General features: G+C 49.5%; 2 protein-coding genes across 2 annotated transcripts in view; both read left to right on the top strand.

Moving 5' to 3' along the window:
• sptbn5 (spectrin, beta, non-erythrocytic 5) overlaps nucleotides 1-12,082 on the top strand; it is a 30,765-nt gene extending 18,683 nt beyond the window's left edge. Inside the window, exons 33-79 of the mRNA XM_068751900.1 lie at nucleotides 38-147; nucleotides 252-342; nucleotides 470-586; nucleotides 737-894; nucleotides 980-1,112; nucleotides 1,225-1,370; nucleotides 1,471-1,585; nucleotides 1,677-1,787; nucleotides 1,942-2,121; nucleotides 2,203-2,406; nucleotides 2,488-2,637; nucleotides 2,712-2,816; nucleotides 2,932-3,108; nucleotides 3,177-3,332; nucleotides 3,490-3,681; nucleotides 3,754-3,849; nucleotides 3,914-4,035; nucleotides 4,098-4,212; nucleotides 4,281-4,394; nucleotides 4,509-4,630; nucleotides 4,791-4,953; nucleotides 5,145-5,333; nucleotides 5,496-5,573; nucleotides 5,664-5,836; nucleotides 5,936-6,026; nucleotides 6,096-6,242; nucleotides 6,336-6,473; nucleotides 6,619-6,786; nucleotides 6,868-6,956; nucleotides 7,044-7,230; nucleotides 7,357-7,425; nucleotides 7,509-7,652; nucleotides 7,714-7,910; nucleotides 8,020-8,224; nucleotides 8,328-8,507; nucleotides 8,581-8,730; nucleotides 8,820-9,037; nucleotides 9,119-9,308; nucleotides 9,375-9,551; nucleotides 9,661-9,768; nucleotides 9,843-10,769; nucleotides 10,853-10,921; nucleotides 11,027-11,110; nucleotides 11,330-11,421; nucleotides 11,514-11,630; nucleotides 11,694-11,902; nucleotides 11,946-12,082. Of these exons, the coding sequence (XP_068608001.1) occupies nucleotides 38-147; nucleotides 252-342; nucleotides 470-586; nucleotides 737-894; nucleotides 980-1,112; nucleotides 1,225-1,370; nucleotides 1,471-1,585; nucleotides 1,677-1,787; nucleotides 1,942-2,121; nucleotides 2,203-2,406; nucleotides 2,488-2,637; nucleotides 2,712-2,816; nucleotides 2,932-3,108; nucleotides 3,177-3,332; nucleotides 3,490-3,681; nucleotides 3,754-3,849; nucleotides 3,914-4,035; nucleotides 4,098-4,212; nucleotides 4,281-4,394; nucleotides 4,509-4,630; nucleotides 4,791-4,953; nucleotides 5,145-5,333; nucleotides 5,496-5,573; nucleotides 5,664-5,836; nucleotides 5,936-6,026; nucleotides 6,096-6,242; nucleotides 6,336-6,473; nucleotides 6,619-6,786; nucleotides 6,868-6,956; nucleotides 7,044-7,230; nucleotides 7,357-7,425; nucleotides 7,509-7,652; nucleotides 7,714-7,910; nucleotides 8,020-8,224; nucleotides 8,328-8,507; nucleotides 8,581-8,730; nucleotides 8,820-9,037; nucleotides 9,119-9,308; nucleotides 9,375-9,551; nucleotides 9,661-9,768; nucleotides 9,843-10,769; nucleotides 10,853-10,921; nucleotides 11,027-11,110; nucleotides 11,330-11,421; nucleotides 11,514-11,630; nucleotides 11,694-11,902; nucleotides 11,946-12,082 (7,410 nt within the window). The remainder of the gene's footprint in view (nucleotides 1-37; nucleotides 148-251; nucleotides 343-469; nucleotides 587-736; nucleotides 895-979; nucleotides 1,113-1,224; nucleotides 1,371-1,470; nucleotides 1,586-1,676; nucleotides 1,788-1,941; nucleotides 2,122-2,202; nucleotides 2,407-2,487; nucleotides 2,638-2,711; nucleotides 2,817-2,931; nucleotides 3,109-3,176; nucleotides 3,333-3,489; nucleotides 3,682-3,753; nucleotides 3,850-3,913; nucleotides 4,036-4,097; nucleotides 4,213-4,280; nucleotides 4,395-4,508; nucleotides 4,631-4,790; nucleotides 4,954-5,144; nucleotides 5,334-5,495; nucleotides 5,574-5,663; nucleotides 5,837-5,935; nucleotides 6,027-6,095; nucleotides 6,243-6,335; nucleotides 6,474-6,618; nucleotides 6,787-6,867; nucleotides 6,957-7,043; nucleotides 7,231-7,356; nucleotides 7,426-7,508; nucleotides 7,653-7,713; nucleotides 7,911-8,019; nucleotides 8,225-8,327; nucleotides 8,508-8,580; nucleotides 8,731-8,819; nucleotides 9,038-9,118; nucleotides 9,309-9,374; nucleotides 9,552-9,660; nucleotides 9,769-9,842; nucleotides 10,770-10,852; nucleotides 10,922-11,026; nucleotides 11,111-11,329; nucleotides 11,422-11,513; nucleotides 11,631-11,693; nucleotides 11,903-11,945) is intronic.
• Nucleotides 12,083-18,402: 6,320 nt separating this feature from the next.
• On the top strand, nucleotides 18,403-19,964 carry foxg1a (forkhead box G1a). Its single transcript, XM_068752231.1, has one exon. The coding sequence runs from the start codon at nucleotides 18,648-18,650 to the stop codon at nucleotides 19,962-19,964; it is 1,317 nt and encodes a 438-aa protein (XP_068608332.1). The 5' UTR covers nucleotides 18,403-18,647.
• The last annotated feature ends 518 nt before the right edge of the window (nucleotides 19,965-20,482 follow it).

The raw sequence follows: 20,482 nt of genomic DNA, 5'->3' as shown, positions 1-20,482 counted from the left end.
ATGATGCAATGCTATGTGGGTGTCTGTTGTCATGTAGGAGTTACAGGCTGAAGTGAATGCCCATCGAAAACACCTGAAACACGTCCTTGAGAAGGGACGGAGCCTGGCAAATTCCTTCGAATCAGAAGCAGAGGACGTGCTACAGAGGTTCCCTTGCTTCTGTTTTTGGGGTCTAAAGTGCATTTCTTTCATTTGCATGTAATGATGATGATGAAAGCATCGAAAGAATGCTGTTTGTTTTTTCCCTGCAGGTGTAAGCACCTGAATGTGGAATGGGAGGAGCTAGAAGAGGCCTGCAATAGCAGAGCAGCTCACCTGAGCAAGGCCATCACCAGAGAACAGGTGAGAGGGAACACAGAGTGCAGCCATTGTAGTGTGCAGTGAAAAACACACTGCAGGTACCTCTCTAACGGATGTGATTTACTGGCCGGTACCAGTAGAACCTGCACTAATTCTTCTTTGTCCCCAGCTTCTGTTGGACTGTTCAGAACTGGAGTCCAGGCTGACGGAGACACTCACTCTGGTGAACACTGATGATTATGGAAAAGACCACCTGTCCACGCAGAGACTTGTAACCAAACACCAGGTACATCACACTCCGGACCGGACCAAGAGAAAACCAAAGAGGACCCGGGATCATGCCCTGTGGAACTCCTGCTCAAAGTTAAACTGATGTTTCTCCTGGATTTTTGCATCAATTGAGCCCCAACAAATATAGATGCTTTCTTTTTCAAAGGTGGTGGAGGGTCAGCTGGAGGTACTTCAGATGGAGGTGGAGGATTTGGGGGACAGTGTAGAGAAAGCGGTTCAGAACTGGAGCCTGGAGGAGCTCAGCAGGCCTTACAGCTGCCTCAGCAGCCTGAAGCAGCAGCTGCAGCACTGGGCTGCTCTCAGGTAAAGACTACTAGCGCCCTAGTTCTGACACTGCTGCTCCACCCACAAATGTATTTGTCCAACTGTGCGAGTGTTTTCCTATCAGGGGTCAGAGGTTAAAGGAAGTCCTCCAGCTTCACGAGTTCACACGGGAGGCGACAGAGTTGGAGGACTGGATGAACCAGCAGAGACAGACGGCTGAGTCTCAGGACCTGGGCAACGACTACCAACATGTTCAGGTTAAACCTTGTTAACTTGGATTATGTAGAGAGGATCTAATAAGAGAATGTCTCCATCACTATGGGATGGAAGATCACAGTTGTAAAGATGGAAGTGTGATGGATGTTTCAGCTGCTCTGCGGGAAGTTTGACGGTTTCCTGAAGCAGCTGGAGGTCGGAGAGGAGAGACTCCAGAGCTGCAGTGACCTGGCTGCTCGGCTGATCCGTGGCAAACATCCAAAGAGCCCCGCTGTCAGAGAGATCCAGCAGGAGCTCAGGTAAGCGAGAGCCTGCCGTGGGGTTAGCAAGTTACCCAGAAGAAAAGCATTCCTATCCAGAGCGTGAAGAACTTTTAGTTTGACTTCATTATTTTTGCAGTGCATTTTGGGAGGATTTAAAGGGTGTGGCCAGGGAGCGTCAGGGTCAGCTGCAGAAAGCCGAGGAATGTCACCACTTCTACCAAGACCTGACCGACGCACTGACTCTTATCCAGGTGCGACGTCTCTGAATACATCACATCCATTCGTGCAGATCTCCTCTCCATAGGTATGAGACGAATTTACGTCTTCTCTCCGTCTGTGTAGGAGAAACAGAAAAGTATTCCCGATGATGTGGCAAAGGATTTACAAGGACTGATATCACAGTTGAGGAAACATGAAGCTCTGCTCAATGAACTGGCTGCCGCGGAGCAACAGGTCGGGAAACGAAATGCATGTTGGTGTCAAAGCGCCGACAGTTGAGATACATTTGAGGGTTTATCGTGTGATTAATGACACAAGAAATCTGAGCACAAAATGTCCTGAATGTGTTAATATTTAGAGATGAACGTTGCGTTTTTATCCACGACAGATGCAGGAGCTGCTGGATGCCGTTGACTCCATCGTGGACATCCGCGTCCCTCATTTGAAGCTCCGCCTAGAGGAAGTGCAACAGGAATTGGTGGAGTGTTGGGAGGAGCTTCGCTGTAAGGCGGAGCAGAGGGGGGAGGAGCTTAAACTCACACACCAGAGATACCTGTTCCTCAATACGGTGAAGACAGGTGGCCAGATCGATTACTAACCGCCCGACTGTGCTTCCCAGATCTCACCTGTGTCTCTTGGTGCTCTTCAGGCACAGGATTATTTATTGTGGTGCAACCAGCTGATTAGTGCAATGGTTGCCAAGGAGACCATCAGCGACTTGGGGACCGCCGACCACCATCTGGCCCAGCACCAGCAGCTGTGGGCCGAGATGGAGGCCAGACAGGAAACTTACCAACAGGCTGTGGACATGGGCGAGGAGGTGCAGGCGCAGGACAGAACAAACAGGAAGGAGGTGAGTGGAAGTGATGTCCAACGTGTGTCTGAATGTCGTCCGGCATCAGAGGCGTAGGACCGGTTCAAGTTGTTCCTCCAGGTGCTGGAGAAGCTGGACGCTCTGCAGGCAGCGCGACGCAAACTGGAGGAGCAGTGGATCAAGAAGCGGACCTGGTTGAGAACTGTTCACCTGGAGCAGGTTTTCTACAGAGACGTTAGCAGCATGGATAAAACCTGCAGCTCGCAGGAGGTACGCACCGTCTTCGGGTCCGTCGAACGAGAAACGCCACAGTCGCCGTCTGATCAGAGGTCAAACTTCCACAGATCCTGTTGCAGAGCGGCATTCTGGGAAACACGGTCGATGAGGCGGGGGGTTTGATCAAACGCCACGAAGCCTTCGAGAAGCTTCTCAGTTCCCAGGAGGACAAGGTCTCTATATATTCTGTATATCTTCATAAAGGGGTGATATATTCTCATTTCAAATGTAACAAAGAATCTTAAAAGGCATTGTGGCATTCACCCTCCATGCATCTGTCTGGGACAGCTCTCCTCGGTGAAGGAGCTGGCGGAGAAGCTGAGCCGAGAAAAGGGCGGACACGTCCGAAGCAAACTGAGGACGCTCGTCCAACGACGCGATAGGATCAAGGAGCTGTCGGTCAAACGCAGGGAGGAGCTGGAGCTTTCCAGGATGCTGTGCATCGTCAACAGAGATGTTGAAGAGGTAATCTGTTCTGAGTGAATCGTGCTTTAGGCTCAGATGGTCTGTTGCTCATGATCGTCTGTCATCAGGCGGAGGAGTGGGTCTCTGAGCGGATGCAGAAGATGGCGGAGGACGGTAAAACCGACCTCAGCAACCTGCGGGCCAAGATGAAGCTTCTCCAGAAGCATCAGGCGTTTGAGGCCGAGATCCTGGCTCACAGCGAGATCATCAGCTTGGTGCTGCTGGTAAGATGAACTGATAGGAAATGACATCAGAAGAAATACAGAGACGTGAGGTTGGAGACAGAGAAAGGAGCTGTAGCGATGGAGATCGTTAAAACGAGATCATCTCTGAAACTTCATGGAGTCAGTTTTTATTTTGTTCTCTTCTCTTCAACCCAAGACTGGGGAGAAGCTGGTCTCCTCTCACCACCCAAGGTGCAAGGAGGTGAAGAGGAGCACAGCCACCCTCAAACTCCACTGGGGGGAGCTGAAGACGGCCATGGCAACCCGGGGGAAAGCTCTGGAAGATAACAGAGACTTCCTGGAGTTCCTGCAGAAGGTTGAAGAAGTGGAGACGTGGATCAGACACAAGGTTTGACGGACAGAAGGAGGAACGGATTGCGGATCTGCCGTGTGTAACCGCACCATCCGGTCTGCATTGCAGGAGGTGATGATCAATGTCGGCGATGTCGGAAAAGATTATGAACATGGAGTTCAGTTGCTGAAGAAACTCGGCGAGTTCCGGGGAACTGGAGACGCGGTGAGGAACCTGTAAATAAGACTCACGGGTTTGATGTCAATCATTCCGTGCGTCCTCTATCCAGGACATGACGGTGGACGACGCTCACATCACAGCCATCAACAGACGGGCGGCCAACCTGGAGACGAGGCAAAGCGCTGACGACCTGGTAACCGTGAGGAAGAGGAGGCAGCAACTCAACGACAGGTAACGGTTACCTTTAGTCGAACCTCTGGGCTGTGTCCTCGCGTTAAAACAATCTCTTCCAGGTGGAGCAGGTTTCATGGAGATCTGAACGAATACAGGAAAAAGCTGGAGAGGGCTTTGGTGGTCCACGCCCTCATCCGAGAGCTGGAGGAGGTGCGAGAGAGAGCCTACGAGAAGGTGAGTCTCCGCCTACCTTAAAACTGCACCTACAGGAGGATGTTGTCACCCCCCCCGTCTCTCTGTAGATGCTGCTGCTGCAGGGACAGGACTGTGGCTTCGATGTGGACAGCGTGGAGAACCTGATCAGACGCAATGAGGAAACCGAAAGAGAGGTCTGGGTCATCCAGGAGAGGTCAAAGGTGAATTGGAGAACGTGTCCCAGCATCCTCAGCGGCATTATCGTTGAACTCGTCTGCAGAGCACAGCTGGTGATCTGGTACAGATCTACCGCTCTCCCGCCGTGTTCCCCTTAGAACCTGGAGGAGGAGGTCTCCGATCACCTGAAGGCTCGATCAGTGATGAGCAACAACGTGAACGACAAACAGAGAGAGGTTCAGAAAACTCTGAAGTCTCTGGACACGGAGTTGAAACTCAGGTGAAGACGCTCTTTTATTGACTAATTGAAGATGAGTTTGGGCGACTGAAAGAATCCACGTGAATTTCAACGTCTTGTTAAGCTATAAGTCTCATCAGTCTGTCATTTGGCAGCACCTTGAGAATATGAGATGGACTCAGGTGAGATGCTGTTTGTTCAGGAAGGAGAAGCTGCAGGAGGCGCATCAGATGCAGCTTTTTAAAGCCAACCAGCGCCTCCTGCTGGAGTGGAGTTTGAAACAAAGCAGCGAGATGACGGAGAAAGGCCTTCCCAAGACCAGAGAGGAAGCCGATCGCCTCATCGTCGAGCATCAGGACTGGAAGGTGAGCGGATTCGCGTGTCGGACCAGATCGGCGACTCAGATTCGCCTTGTGGTCGGTTTGTCCTTTTTGACACAACGGAGGCTCCTGGTGATGGACCTTCTCTGTCGTAACAGAATTTCTTGATGCCTCCAAGTCATCTCATTCTCAGTTATTACATTCTACGTGTTTGATCAACGTTTAAATCTGTTCAGGCGGAGATCGACGCCCGTGCCGAGCGCATCGACTCTGTCCGGGACTTCGGTTTGGGTCTGATCCGGTCGGGTCACGGTTCAAAGGCGCAGATCCAGAAGGCCCTCGGTCAGCTGGAGGAAGCAAAAACCGGACTGGATCTGGCCTGGATGAACCGGAACATGATGCTGGAGCAAGCCAGAACCCTGCAGGTGATCCGTTCCTTTAAAGGGAAGATGGAATACATTCAAATTCTCCTATATGATGGGTGGAGGAGCAATAATGATTGGTGATGGGAGGATCGATCACATCTATTGATTATTTTTACATTATTTGTATTGACTATGTGTTAATGCTGCTTCTGAATCATGCAGGTCTTTGTGGGCCGGGTGGAGCAGTGTGAGGGCTGGCTCAGCAATAAGGAGGCCTTCCTATCCAATCAGGACTTGGGGGTAAGGCCCGCCTGCCCTTTACTTTGAGGCATTTTATAGCGATGCATGAGAATCCAGTTCAGCACCGGCGCCGGGCTTGTGTCGGTGCAGGGCTCGGTGATGGAGGTCGAGACCATGCAGAGAAAACAAATTCAATTCGAGGAGGCTCTGGAGGCGGAGGTGGACCAGCTGGAAGAGGTGGAGAAACTAGCCCAAATCCTGATCCAACAGAAGCATTATGACTCCGACAGCATCAGAATCAAGAATCAAGCACTCGCTGCCCGGTAACGAGATCCACCAACGTCCTCAGAGCCCCCCGCCAACTCCAAAGGAAGTGATTCCATTGTCCTTCCTGCTCCATCTCTGTCCTCTCCTCTGCTTAGGTGGAGCCAGCTCCAGCAGCGGACCAGGTGCCGACGCAAAGACCTGGGGCAGTCGCTGCAGCTGCAGCAGTTCCTGTCCAGCTACTACCAGGTACTGGACCGGACTTGACCGGACTGGACTGGGTTGATTGGCTCTCTTAGTCTGTGTGTATGTTTCCAGGTGTGCGTGTGGTTGAACGAGCGGAACGCTGTGGCGTTGGACGAGAGCTGGCTGGAACCCACCAACCTTCAGGCCAAAGAACTGAAACATCAAAGCTTCGAAGCCGAGCTCCTCGCCAACCGATACCGGGTGGACACGCTCATGCAGGTGGGGTGTGTGTGTGTGTGTTAGCTCTATTTAGTAGTTTAGCCAATATGTAGTTAAAGGCCATATGTTATGATCGGTGATGTCACTGTGCAGGAAGGAGAGAAGCTGCTGTCCGAGTCCTGCTCATCCGAGATCAAGGTTGGACCTCGGCTCAGAGAACTGATGGACACCTGGGAGGCTCTGATCCGCAACAGCAAGGAGAAGAAAGCTAGACTGCAAGAGGCCTACCAGGTGCATTTATTCTGTCTCCACAGTTATTAAACGCACCGGACTTTAGGTTGCTAAACTAAAGCCGGGAGCCGTCCATGAGCACGAGTTCAACAAATGACTCAACGAATCGGACTTCCACCACTTAGTGTTCTGCACTGTTGTTCAGGCGCTCCAGTTCCAGCGCTCCTTAGACGACATGGAGCAGTGTGTTGAGTCCGTGGAGCGGGATCTAGCCAGCGGGGACTGTGGAAGCGACTTGCCGTCTGTCAACAGGCTGCTAAAGGCCCTCCAGGGCCTGGAGGAGGAGGTTGACGGACACCGGGAGAGAATCCAGGTATATAAGACGGTTGTCTGTCCGTTTGAGGTCAACGTAGCACGCTATCTTGTTTATCTACAGTAACGTTCCATTTAACAGAGTCTGGTGGAAACGGCAGAGCGCTTCCACTGTCAAGGAAACTTCCTGGCTGAGGAGATCCAGACCAGAGTGACGCACACCATCAACAGGTCGGGCTATTGGACGGGCAGGACAGGACGGCTAATAGCAAACCACCGGTGCGTGGAGGTATTAACATCAGTGACGCCTTGATTCAGGTACAACAGTCTGTCGGAGCCACTGCAGAGCCGAAGGGACAGCTTGGAGGCCTGGCAGGTTTTGTTCCGGTTCTACCGGGACCTGGAGGAGGAGGTGGGCTGGCTGAGGGACAGAATGCCCTCCCTCGCTGCTAAAGACTGGGGGAGCTCCCGGAGCGGTACTCAGCAGCTGCTCCACAAGCATCAGGCAAGGGCCTGCTTCAATCACTACAGAACAGTGAAGGGGAAATAAACAACATGTGTAGATTAGAACCGTTTCATTTTGTTAATCCATTAACAAAACACATTTTATCCATATGATTCATCATTTCAGGCTGTGATGCAGAAGATCTCCAGCCGTACTCCATTGGTCCAGGCTGTTCAGGAGGCGGGGCATAGCCTGGTGAGGAGACGCAAACACTCTGGCATGCATGCTTAAATATGTTGGTTAAGACATTTACAGTCAATTTGTGACGATCCTTGCAGGTCAGAGGTCGACACTTTGCAGCTCAGGACATCCAGGAACGTCTGGAGGAGCTGAATAGTCTCCACGAGGAGGCGATGGTGGAAGCAGGGAGGAAGGAGAAACTGCTTCAGGAGGCTCTCACCATCTACACCTTCCTCGCTGAGGTAAGTTCATCCTGGTTGTGTACGTCTGTGCGATCATTTTTTGAATGAGCATTTGTCTCAGGTGTCTGAGCTGGAGTTGTGGTTGGAGGAACACTGGACAGGCTTGGAGTCTCAGGACTGCGGGAGGAGCGAGGAGGTGACGGAGGCTCTTCTAAGGAGACTGGACTCTGTGGACGTGGAACTGGAGAGCAAGAAGAAGACCGTGGAGAGGCTGCAGAAGAACGGAGCCTCACTGCAGCACTCCGGGCATCCCAAAAGGTACGTGAACACCTGTGGCGTCAGGAGGTCCTCCCTGACTGTTTGCTCTGCAGGACGACTCTAGTTTGAGTTGAACTTGTAGAATAGAGTATTCTGGTCTGTGTCTCAGCCACCTGGTCCCCGAGTCTCTCCCAAATGTCCTGGACCACTTTGAGAGACTCCTCCAACTCTCCTGCACTCGTCGCTTCGCCCTGGAAGACCAGCTCCACCTCTACAAGTATGAGAGAGAAGCTAAAGAACTGCAAACATGGTTGACCTCCAAGAAGGCTGTGATTGAGTCCAAGGACTGCGGACAAGACCTGGAGGATGTCGAGGTTAGTCTCGAAGGCATTTCTACATCTTGAGCACATGGACATAACTTTGCCTAGCGACCCCTCTTCATCTTCCTCTTGTTCCCCAAATGTCCTACTTCTGAAGGTCCTACAGAAGAAGTTAGAAGTTGTGGTGTCAGAGATATCCCTTCTGGGCAAGAGCCGGCTGAGTTCGGTGCAGCAGCTCGGGGCGGGCCTGCAGCAGGATAGCCAGGGACGAAGGAGGGACGACAGCCTGAGACGGCTCTGGGACGACCTGGAGACCAGCATCAGGTCCAGACAAAAGGTACAACAGAGCAAATACCTGATAGCCGGTAGAGAGGCTGGCATAGGTGACCGTCCGTCCCCGTGTTGTCCAGAGTCTACAGTCAGCCAAGGAAATCCATCAGTTTCATCACGATGTAGAAGAGCTGAAAAGCTGGATGGCCGAGAAGGAAGCTGTGCTGGACGCCGATGACCTGGACCTGCATGCCATTCAGACTCTGCTTAAACAACACCAAGCGCTGGAGGTACGAGACACAGGAAGTGGAAGGACCCCTGCATGACCTGCAAGACATCTGCAACACCTTTATCTGTCTCATCCACGTTTGACGTTTAGCGGGACCTGGTTCTGATCTCTGATGAGGTGAACAAGAGCCGGGAAGAGGGCCGGGCTCTGAGGGGGCGACATCCAGAGTCCAGGATCGCTGTGGCCCAGAGGCTGGAGGAGCTGGCGTCCTGCTGGTCCAACATAGAGGACAAGGCCTCCCGAGGACGAGCCAGACTGAGCCAGGCTGAAGACATGCAGAGATTCTTATCCCACTGGACTGAACTCGTGTAAGTCCTCATTCTGTGTATTTAAAGCTCGAGTAGAGTCGGTCTGTCTTCATGGAACTGGACGTCCGTCTTGCATCCCAGGGTCTGGTTGAGGGAGGTGCTGTCTCTGGTGCAAGTGGATTTGTCGGGCATGGAGAGAACTGACCTGGAGCAGCTCATTAAGAAGCACGACGAGTACCGAGTCCAGATCGACAGGCAGCTCAGCAAATCACAGGCTGTGAAAGAGGAAGGCGGGCACCTGATTGAGGAAGGGAACTTCATGTCCCCAGAAGTAAGACGCCCTCAGCAGGCATGGAATGAGAAAGGACAGCTTTAATATTTGCTGTCGTCCTCCTAGGTTGAAGGGCGTGTCTGTGAACTGGAGCAGCTGGAGGGACGGGTGCAGAAGGCGTGGGAGGAAACGAGGCTCCTCTATGAGGAGGAGCTGGACATTTCACTTCTCCAGAGGGAGCTGGAGCAGGCGGAGCGATGGCTGAGCTCCTACGAAGCCGCACTGATGTCCCAGGACTACGGGGTGGGTCCAAGAGACATTCTTTATGCTACAATAAGATAGCAACAGCTAAAAGAGACAAGAAAGGGAAGGAACAGGAAGACCGGACCAAAGGCTTTTTCTGTCCCTCCAGGAGTCTGTGTCTGATGTGATGGAGCTCCTGAAAAGGCAGGAGGACTTGGAGGCCATGATCCAGGCGCAGACGGACCGTTTTATCACACTGCAGAAGAAGACGACGCAGGTTGACTTTACGCGACAGGGACGGAGGTGGGGTTGTGATGTGGGTGTCCAATCCGGGTTTCTCTTTGTTCTCAGAGGGAAAAGAGACTGGGTCTTCATCAGAAGAACAACATGGATCCCGAGGAGGGAACAGCTCCTGCCAGAGTGTCCTCCTTGAGGAGGAAACTGTCCAATCCGAAGACCAGGTGGAGCGCCGTCTCTGGAGGAACCATAAATGGAGTCAACAGTGGCAGGACGATAGACGGGACAGCCAGATCCAACATGGCTGAGAAGAAAATCATTCTCTCACCATCTGCTCCTGACCCACCGAGGCCGTCCAGCCGACCTTCGACCTTTGATTTTGACTTGAGGAGAAGCTTCAGTCCTCCTGCTAGTCCCGCCTCCAGCCTGACTATAAGGCATGGGAGGAGTAGAACCAGCAACTCAGACATGACTTGTATCATGCCCTCAGCCTTGCCCAAACCACCATCACGCCCCCGAGACTCCGTTCCTCCAGCATCTAAAGAAACTCCAGCGGAAGACCACCGCCCCAGGTCCAAACCCCCCCTCCCTCCAAAGCCCCGTGCAGAGCGGACGTTCAGGCGTCATCTGGAAAGACCCACGACGCCACCTGTCTCACCTCCACGAATTAGAGCGCTTGCTGCTCCTACCGTACCCCCACCTCCACCAATCACAGAGGGAGCCTCTCCTGCTGGATCTCCACCTCCACCAATCACGGAGGGAGCCTCTCCTGCCGTACCCACACCTCCACCAATCACAGAGGGAGCCTCTCCTGCTGGATCTCCACCTCCACCAATCACAGAGGGAGCCTCTCCTGCCGTACCCGCACCTCCACTAATCACAGAGGGAGCCTCTCCTGCCGTACCCACACCTCCACCTGTCGCAGAGGGAGTCTCCGAATCACCTGACCTTGATACTCCAATGACGGAGCGACCTTCATCTCCTTCACAGTGTCAGACGTTACAGGTTCTGTCAAAGGAGGAATCAGACTCTGCTCTGGAGGTAAAAACTCAAATACAATTAAATGCTGTGACTTCATAACTGCTGAAATCTGATTGGATCTCCCACCCCTGTGCTAATGTTAGCTAGCTGCAGCACAACCAATCAAAATGGAGGGGACTCTGGAGATCAAACTGAAGCAAGGAGGAAACAAGGTGAGAAAGCTGATGTCCAAAATGATGATTACAAACTTTGACTCCAACATTGCTGAATGTGACACGTGTACTTTGTCTCAATGTGATTGGCTGCTGCTGTTGCAGGGGGTGGAGCACTGGGAGGAGGTGTTGGCTGTTCTGGAAGGAGAGACTCTCGTTCTGTTTAAAGACGCAGCAGCTGCTGCAGAGGTATGTAAAAAACTACAGAACTTTAACACAACACTGAGCAGGGAAGTGAGGAGTCAAATAGACACGCCCACTGCCCCGCCTTTACATTAGTGATCTCACACGGTCGCTCCGTTTCACGGGAATGAAACAAACTTCACCGTAATTCAATTTTAGAAATACATAACAGTTTATCAATGAAATTCCAACATGAAGTGCAAAGACCGGAACGTGTTTCCGCAGAAGAAGCCCAGGTGGCCCCCGATCAACGTGGCCGGGGCCGTCTGCAAGGAGAACCTTCTCTCCAGGAGGAAGGAGCACACGCTGAAACTGATGTGAGGCGCACAGCGCCACCACGCGCACGCATTTCGTACCTGTCTTTGTTGTTGTTGACGTTGTGCTTTTTGTTTGCGTGATGCCACCTCAGCATAGAGGACGGGAGTCAGTACGTGTTTGCAGCATCCAGCAGGAACCTCCAGCTGCTGTGGATGGAGAAGCTCCAGAACCGGCGTAAAGCCACGAGCAGCGACTCCGACGACTCAGGGTGCGAGCACGCACGCATGCACGCGCACACACACACACACACTAATATTAAACTGCTGTGCAGGAGAGCGTCATCCATCATGAGTCTGGAGAAATTGGCCGAACCGCCCGACAATTGGAATAAATCGCACGACAGGAGAACCGAGAGCCTGGAGCGACAGTTATCAGCAGAGGGACCGCCCCCTCCGAAACCCCCCCACACCTATTACGACAAACACCGCTACCCCCATGAGGGCGGGCTCAGTACTACAGGTGAGACATCAGCATCATCACGTTATACATGTGGACAACTGGCCTGACTGTTTTTGATTCTCAGACACAGGGAGCATTCAAAACCAGCCCCCCTCCGGCCAGCAGGACCCCCCCACTGTGACCCCCCAAGTGACAGATGACAGCGCAGGCAAAGAGAAGCAGAGGAGGAGCGTCTTCAGGAAGCTCTTCAATAAGAAATAGACTTTTACCGGTCAATTCTCCTGACTCCTCCCATCAGCCTTCCTCAACCCCGGTCACTCTTCCTCATCCCGGACAGGCAGGTTTTAGATCCGAAGTAAACGTTCTCTTAGAGTGTGAAGAGCTCTGCTCCAATTTCTGATCTCTATCGCTGAAAAAGTGATTTACAGCAAATGACACGACATCATTCATCTCAGTGCTGAAATGATGCTTCAACTTTTAGTGATTTCTTATTGATTCCGTTTTATTTTCTAATTGAACTCCATTTATTTGTTAATGAGCAGCAGATCCAAACAACTTCAGATCCATTCAATCGGATCAATCAGTCAGTCATTAAGATAATAAGTCAGATTAAGACTTGAGCGACGTCGGGAGTTTGAACGCTTTCAGTTTGGGAAATTAAAGTCAATTTGAGTCGTTCAGATGAACCGACTCCAGAAATTAGTGATGTCATTAATATGCCTCTGAATCTAATTTCATTTATTGATTGCTTTAAGTCTTCTACACTGTTTATGATGTAAATTATGAAACATGATTGAATTTGATTGATTGAACCGTGCTGAATAAATATTTCCACATTACATCATTGACTTCTTTATGCTCCTTTTTCTTTCTGTGCAAACCATCAATGTATTGATTGATTGATGAATGTGTAACTAACAGTAACAATTTTAAATGTACTGGCTTTGGCAGTACTTTTATAAAATTTAATGAGCATTTTTGAAACGTTTTATACAAAGTCAAGCTACATTCGTCTGCGTGGAAACGCTTTTCAGAGTATTATTAGCATTGTGTTAATGTGTATTTCCTCTTTCGGCCTCAGGATGTCGCTGTTGTTAAGGAAATGCGCCTCTTCTCGCCTGTGGAAACTCTCTATTTAAATCTGCGGCCTCCAGCTGGCAGATTGTCCAGCTCGAAAGTTTCTTTTCAGCGCTCGACATTGATTGAACCATTAACCCTGCAGCGACAACACAGCTAATGGTTCTCCTGCAGTAAATTCTCTCTGACCGTTTTCTGATCTTTATTTAATAATCCAACATCGTCTCTCCCTCTTCAATTGATGTTTTAAGTGGGAAAATCAATCCCGACCTGCAGGAATTGTAGCCGCAGAACAAAAATAAAAGACAATAACAAATATTTCACAGAAGTCACAAAACACTTTTTAAGATTTTATGACGAAGATTTAAACGAAAACATCGGAAAATTTATAAAACAAATGCTGTCGGATCATCAAAGCCAGATTAAAACTGATGCGTCATCTGTTTCGTTGTAATAGCTGGTGTTTAATTGTCACAATAAGACCTATAAATAAATAAAACGCTTTTTCGATTCAGAAGGCAGAATGAACGAAACGATTTAAAGCAAACCGGTACTTGAATAAATCCGACGTGATTCTGACCACTGGAGCATTTCCGTTTCTCCATTAATCTACATTTGAAACAACAATCATTTTATATTTCATGTGTTTTATTTCACATCTAATGGACAATAAATGTCTCGTTTCTCTTTGAACTAATATTGTTCGAGTTGATGTTTAGAACCTGAACCGTCACCTTCACCGCCGCCGTCGTTGGTTCTGTTTTGGTCCCTCCGGGCCCCCGTCTCATTCCTCCTTCAACATTCAGTTCACGGCGACAGAGAAAAAGAACCCAGCAGGTGATCCGGGGTTAAGATGTCTGGTTTCTGCTGCGGCTCAAACCCAGTACAACCAGTTCAATAACCAGTTTAATTCAGCAGCACATCTCTGAAGAGATCTTTGGAGAGGGAACCACGTTTTTATATTTAGATCGTTTTTGTTTTTTAAATCCTCTGGACTGACTGGAGGTCAGATCTCCTCAGACCGAATCCTTTTCTGAGTTTTTTTCCTGTGGGATTTCTTCGGGTTGAAAACTGAATAACATTTTGAAATATATAAAATGTTTTCGTATGTTTTTCTCCTTGAAATCCAAAAGGTTCTGTTCTGTACATCATCAAATATAAATATTTATTTTAATCGCCACAAAGCATCGACATATTTAAAGTATTTCTTTACGTTAATTTGGCGATTTTTAGATTGAGATTTTGTCTACAATCAAAGATGAATTACAAATAATAATATATTTAAATATGGATTCTGGTTTTATTTAGTGATATATAAATATTGTAAACAACAAGATATGTCAAAACAAAAGATCTCAACGAAAATACAAATAAATAATGAGACTGTTGCACCAGAATATTGAAATGAAATGAAGTTTATAGATTGTATTTTTGAATGTTCCTTTAATTCCGCCTCCATTTAATAATAATAATAATAATAATAATAATTATGATTTTTACTTTTTTGACCGACTCTTTCGTCAGTCTTGTGAGTGATGAGGAGGGGTACCTGTAGAACCCTGCCCACCCCCCAAACCAACCTCTCAGACAGAACATTGGAATCTCGAGGAGGACCTGCAGGGGCTTTTTAAGAAGCTCTGTTCTGCTATCACTGCTGAGTTCAGGTGATTAGAGGCCAGTCTTCCTCTTAGGTCTTTGGAACCAGTGGCCCCCCAAGAACCAACTGGTTGACAAGCAGCGCCCGGACCAGGGTGGGTCGGCTACTCAAACCGGCCGAGGGGAGAACATCCAGCTACAGATTAATCCGTGGAGGATCTGACACCATCAATGGGCGGTGGAGAGGATCTACAGAAGAAGAAGTCTTTCCAACACCAACGAGGAATAGCGCCCCCCATTGGCAGCTGTGGCCCGTCAGTGGGCTGGACTTGAGAAGACTTGCTCCTCCAGAACACATGACCTGAAGTGGATGTGAAGGCCTGGAGGGTAGATCTGGATTTGGGGATGAGATCCACGGGGATCATCGAGTTCCACTTGAACACAACGTCGTGGTTTTGAAGAACCCTGGTGGGTCTCCTGGATATGATGCCGAAAGACCTGAAGTACATGCTGAAGATGCAGCACAAGGATCAGCCCCTTTTCTGAACCTCAGGGATTGAAGGAAGCATGAAGGTGACCTCATGCTTCCTTCAATCCCTGATTAAACATGTTGATCACATTTGAATTACTTTCAACAAATCAATAAATCCACAGAGAACCAAGGAATGATTAATGAAATAGGGATTTGAGTTAGACTCAACAGAACCTGGACTGATTTTATGACCAGAATGCCGTTTGGACCGCCCATGAAACCACCTACTGGGTTTAGGTAAAAAAAAAAAAAGTAATAAAAAAATCACTTTAAATCAGCAATCCCAAACAGAATCCAGAACCAGAACCAGAAATAGAACCATAACCATAACATACAGAGACAGAACCAGAACCAGAACCAGAACCAGAACCAGAAAGAGGCGCTTCAGTTGATTCAGGTTCGTCTTTCTCCGAGGATTCTGCGCCGCCTCCCTCTCCTCCTCCTCCTCCTCCTCCTCATTTCTGTTTGCGTGCTGGAGATTCCTCTCTCTCTCTCACACACGCACACACACAGCAAGCAGCTACGTGCACGCCCTGATATACGGGGATCTGGTAACGGCGCGCTCACATCACCAGCTTCTGTGAGCAAACTAACAACATCAACAACAAACACGCAACGTGTTTAGTTCACCGAGTGTCACGGAGGAGTTGACAAAAAACAGTACGTCAAAATAAAAGCATGGCCAAGGGAGAAAATGCGCTCCAAAATAAATCCCTCTTCCTGATGCATCCAGGACGCGTTTTTACGCATTAAAACCAAACCGAGTGAAGTTTGTTTACTGAGGAAAACACAGAATCTTGTTGTTTTTCTATTCTTAGACTGGACCTATAGAGCAAGAGCGGGTTATCCAGAGGAGCTGCAGACTCACAGTTCGCTGCTGAAGGCCACGCGTGGGTCTGAAAGCCTGAGAAAAGCGTTCAGTGGGCTTTTCATTTTGGTACCGACCGACTCGTGTTTTTATATTACAGTTGGGTGTTATATTATTGCGCGAACTCCACAATAATAAAAATATGTCGCCACAAGACACATTTTTGTTAAAGATTGTTATAGAAAAATGACAATGACAAATCATCTCAGTTTGTGCCTCCGTGAGGTTCAGCGTCACGATGCGTAAAAACGGCTCCATGTGTCGTAGCTTCAGCTGCTGCTCCGGAATGAAGGTTTCCAGCGGTAGCGGGATTCATTTGGATCCACATACATCTTTATATATATATATGTTAAACTGAGCCAAGAAAAAAAAAGATTCTGCCTGTGATTGAAGGATTTTCAGCGTCACAAACTCGCCTCGATTAAAAAAAGTATTTTCTATTTCCTGTCACTGCTGCTGGATTGCAATGAAAACCCGAGATTTTAGAAGTCAAGACGTGTTAAATTAACTCTGCAGGAGTTTTCGGTTCCGCCTCTGAATCAGACAGTTTGATCTGGGACAGGCGAGACAAGCATTCACACACCAGCGACATTTTGTTATGAAAGTGCGTTAAATATTTTGCCTCCAAAGCGCACTTAAACGTGTTAAATGAACTGTTGCACCGTTGCGCGCTCGCGGACTGACAGATTCCGCTTCACGTGTTGCGCATTAAACAGCTCAATGCGGACTGACTTGTTGAAATCAAACGTTCACATATTTCTGCTTTGAACGTGGCGTGGAAGTTTTATTGTCTCGCAGATACAAAAGTGTTTGATCGGGAAAAAGGTATGTTGATACGACAGGAGCTACAAAACCATCAATATATGATGAATAAAACTCCCCTTGAGACGAGAAATAAAATCTTGTGTTTTCCACCTTGCTAAAAAAACAATTTCCTCAGGTTTTGTGGAGAAACATCCGCGCGTCGTTCCTCTGAGGCAGGAGAATAAAAGCCAACAAAGATCATTAATGGTCTGGTCTAGATTTAGTGTGGAAACAAAACCAGACAGTGGAGCAGAATTAATAAATACTGTAAACATAAGCTATGACGTCATCTACCAGTCTGGTATTTATTTAAGTTTTATTTCAAATACAAAATGTTTCAGTGCGTAAAGTTTGAGAGAAAATGTGTGGTTTAAAATGATCCGAAAATAATCCAAATATTAAACTGTCAACAATCTAAAAATAAATACTATATCGTGTGTCACGCAACCCAATCATTGAATATTGATCCGTTAGGTTAATAAATCGGCTGTAAATAAACGAACACGATGTCTCATCGCTGCAGCAGCGGCGGATGAGGGAGAAGCTGCTGCTGTCGGTGCTGGTCGAATTTGTAATATAAAGGTAAATAAATGAATGTTGGAAACATTTGTAACGATCCTTTACACGAGCGATGTTCCCTCACATATAAATCAAAAAGCACAGAAACGCATTTCGCGGTTTGAAGGGCGTAAACGCGTCTCCTCCGGCGGGTCTCCCTCCCGCCACCGTTTCAGTGTTTTATTCATTCACTTGTATGTTTCTGTGTTTTGGTCAGACATAACTACAAGGGTTCCCCGGAGCAGCAGACTGACAGAACACCGAGTGTACGTCTCCTGGCGCATAGGATTTACGCACATTTTACGCACGGAGAAACCCGCTGTGGAGAAACAGCCCGCAGCTCACAGTCTGGTGCGATCGGACACACACATCACCTCGGTGTGTCCTGACCGTGTCCGCGCGCCCTCCGGATGTGCGCTCCTCTGTTTACGTTCCCTCCGAGTCTGGATGCAAACAGTTAGGAAGACGCCGAAGGGGAAACTATTTGAGTGTAAATAAGAGGAGCGACGGGGATTTGGGTAAACGCATGCACGGTGTGTGTTTTCTAGGATTTAGTTTAGGTGGGGGAGAAAATGAGCGATGGGGGGGGGGGGGGGGGGGGGGGGGGGGGGGGGGTGATGGGGTTGAGGGTGTTTTCCCACGCTGCAAAAAGTGTCCGCATTTGGACGGATATTTGGGCGTGACAGCCGGATTGTTGTTGAGAAATGTCATAAATATGTCATAAAAATAAACGCGCACCCTTTACCTTGCATAAAATAACGTTCACAAATAAACTGTGTCAAAATAATAAAATTAAATGCTAGCTGACGCCCACACTTACAACATAAATCCACCCCCCCCCCCCCCCCACCCCCAAACGCTCGATTTCGAAAATAAAAACGAAATGTTTCTTTTCATTTTTGAAAAGACCCGTCCAGCTTTTCCTCCTCATTTTCATCCCTTATAGGATTTTTTAAAGCCTGATTAGATCGTTATAATACTCGTGAGGGTTGACATTTTTTGCAGCGTACACGCCATTGATTCGTGTGTGTGTTTCCGTGAGCGTCATGATTGGCTGAAAGCGCAGAGGCCGCCTTAATATTTAATAGTAATGTTCCCCTGGTTGGCTGAGGACTGGAAAGGTCCAACCAATGTTTTTCTACTTGCTTTAGCGGCTGCGGCTTCCTAATTAATTGCAGCTATCTGTCTCCTATCGATGTGTGTGTACATGTGAGTTGTGTGTGTGTGTTTCCCTTTCCCCCCTCAACCCGAACATGAAATAGTTTGTTGGGCTACTTTCTTTCTTCCTATCGTTCCCCCCTTCCTTCTTCCCGTCCTGGCTCGCATGCAGAGAGCGGACAGACCGAGACCCAGCTGCGCGCGTTGCCATTTCCCCCCCTCATTGCCCGGTGATGTTGGATATGGGAGAACGCAAAGAAGTGAAAATGATTCCTAAATCGTCGTTCAGTATAAACAGTTTGGTGCCCGAGGCCGTGCAAAGCGACAACAACAACCACCAGAACCAGAACCAGAACCAGACGCAGCATCACCACCTCCAGAACCACCACCGGTCCGGCGGCGCGGACGAAGCCGACTTGAAAGCTCCACTCTCGATCACGCAGCAGGACGGAAAAGCGGAGCCGAAAAATAACTCGAGTCAGGAGAGCTGCTCGGACGAGAAGGACAAGGAGGACAAGAAGGACGGGAAGGACGGTGACGGTGGACCGGGGGGGAAGGACGGAGAGAAGAAAAGCGGCAAGTACGAAAAGCCCCCGTTCAGTTATAACGCCCTGATCATGATGGCCATCCGGCAGAGTCCCGAGAAGCGGCTCACGCTGAACGGTATTTATGAATTCATTATGAAAAACTTCCCGTACTACCGGGAGAACAAGCAGGGATGGCAGAACTCCATCCGCCACAACCTCAGCCTGAATAAATGCTTCGTTAAGGTTCCGCGGCACTACGACGACCCGGGCAAGGGCAATTACTGGATGCTGGACCCCAGCAGCGACGACGTCTTCATCGGCGGCACCACCGGGAAGCTCCGGCGGCGCTCCACCACGTCCCGCGCTAAGTTGGCGTTCAAGCGGGGCGCCCGGTTGACCTCCGGGTTGACCTTCATGGACCGGGCGGGCTCCCTGTACTGGCCGATGTCCCCCTTCCTCTCCCTGCACCACCCGCGGGCCAGTAGCGCGCTGGGCTATAACGGAACCTCCTCGGGCTACCCGGGCCACCCCATGTCCTACAGCACCATGCTCACGCAGAACATGGGCAGCAACCACTCGTCGTTCCCGTCCCCCAACGGACTCAGCATGGACCGACTGGTCGGCGGGGATCTCCCGTACGCGACGCACCACCTGACGGCGGCGGCCCTGGCGGCCTCGGCGGTGCCCTGCGGCCTCTCTGTGCCTTGCTCCGGGGCCACTTACTCCCTGAACCCGTGCTCGGTCAACCTGCTGGCCGGGCAGACCAGTTACTTTTTCCCCCACGTCCCGCACCCATCCATGCCCACGCAGACCGGAGGCAGCAGCGGCGGCTCCTTGCAATCCGCCCGGGCTTCGGCCTCCAATTCCCCGCAGGGCCCCTCCTCCTCCTCGCTCTCCTGTGACTCTCTGAGGCCGACTCTCTCCGGCTCTCTGCCGGCCTTCTCTTCGGGACTTTCCGGGGGCCTCTCTGACTATTTTACACATCAAACGCACGGATCGACCTCCAACCCGCTCATACATTGACATCCCCAAACCCTTACCCTTAGCCTCAGCCTCACCCCTTCACCCCCCCCTCTCCTCCCCACTCACCCCTCCTCCGTGAAGGAGTGAAAATCTTAAGACGACTGGAACTGTATAGGTTAAACATTTTACACTGAACATACCTACATTGTAAAAAAACCCACACAATTATTATAAACTACTTACTCTAGAAAAAAGAAGAGAGACATAAAGCGCAAAACAAAGCGAACAGCAGAGACACAGAAAGCAGCCCTGACGCTCCCAGGTATTTTTAATTATATTCTTATTATTACTGCTTCTTCCTCCTCTCCTTCTCCCGCTTCTTCTTCTTTTGAAGCTTTCATTTCTGTGTACATAATGTCTGTTGCTGTAAGTGTCCGGGGTTTGTCTGTAGTTCTGTCAGTCAGCGACGTGCAATGTGATCTGAGCTAAAAAAAAATATTACAAAAACCCACACGAGAGAATAATGAGATCTTTTTATGTTTCTGCTGTTGGAAGAGGCATAACTTTGTTTTATAGAA

The sequence above is a fragment of the Brachionichthys hirsutus genome, chromosome 18 (genome assembly GCF_040956055.1).
Source record: "Brachionichthys hirsutus isolate HB-005 chromosome 18, CSIRO-AGI_Bhir_v1, whole genome shotgun sequence".
Classification (NCBI taxonomy): Eukaryota; Metazoa; Chordata; class Actinopteri; order Lophiiformes; family Brachionichthyidae; genus Brachionichthys; species Brachionichthys hirsutus.
The sequence above is the reverse complement of the archived record's forward strand: the minus strand, read 5'-3'. Positions and strand labels throughout refer to the sequence as shown.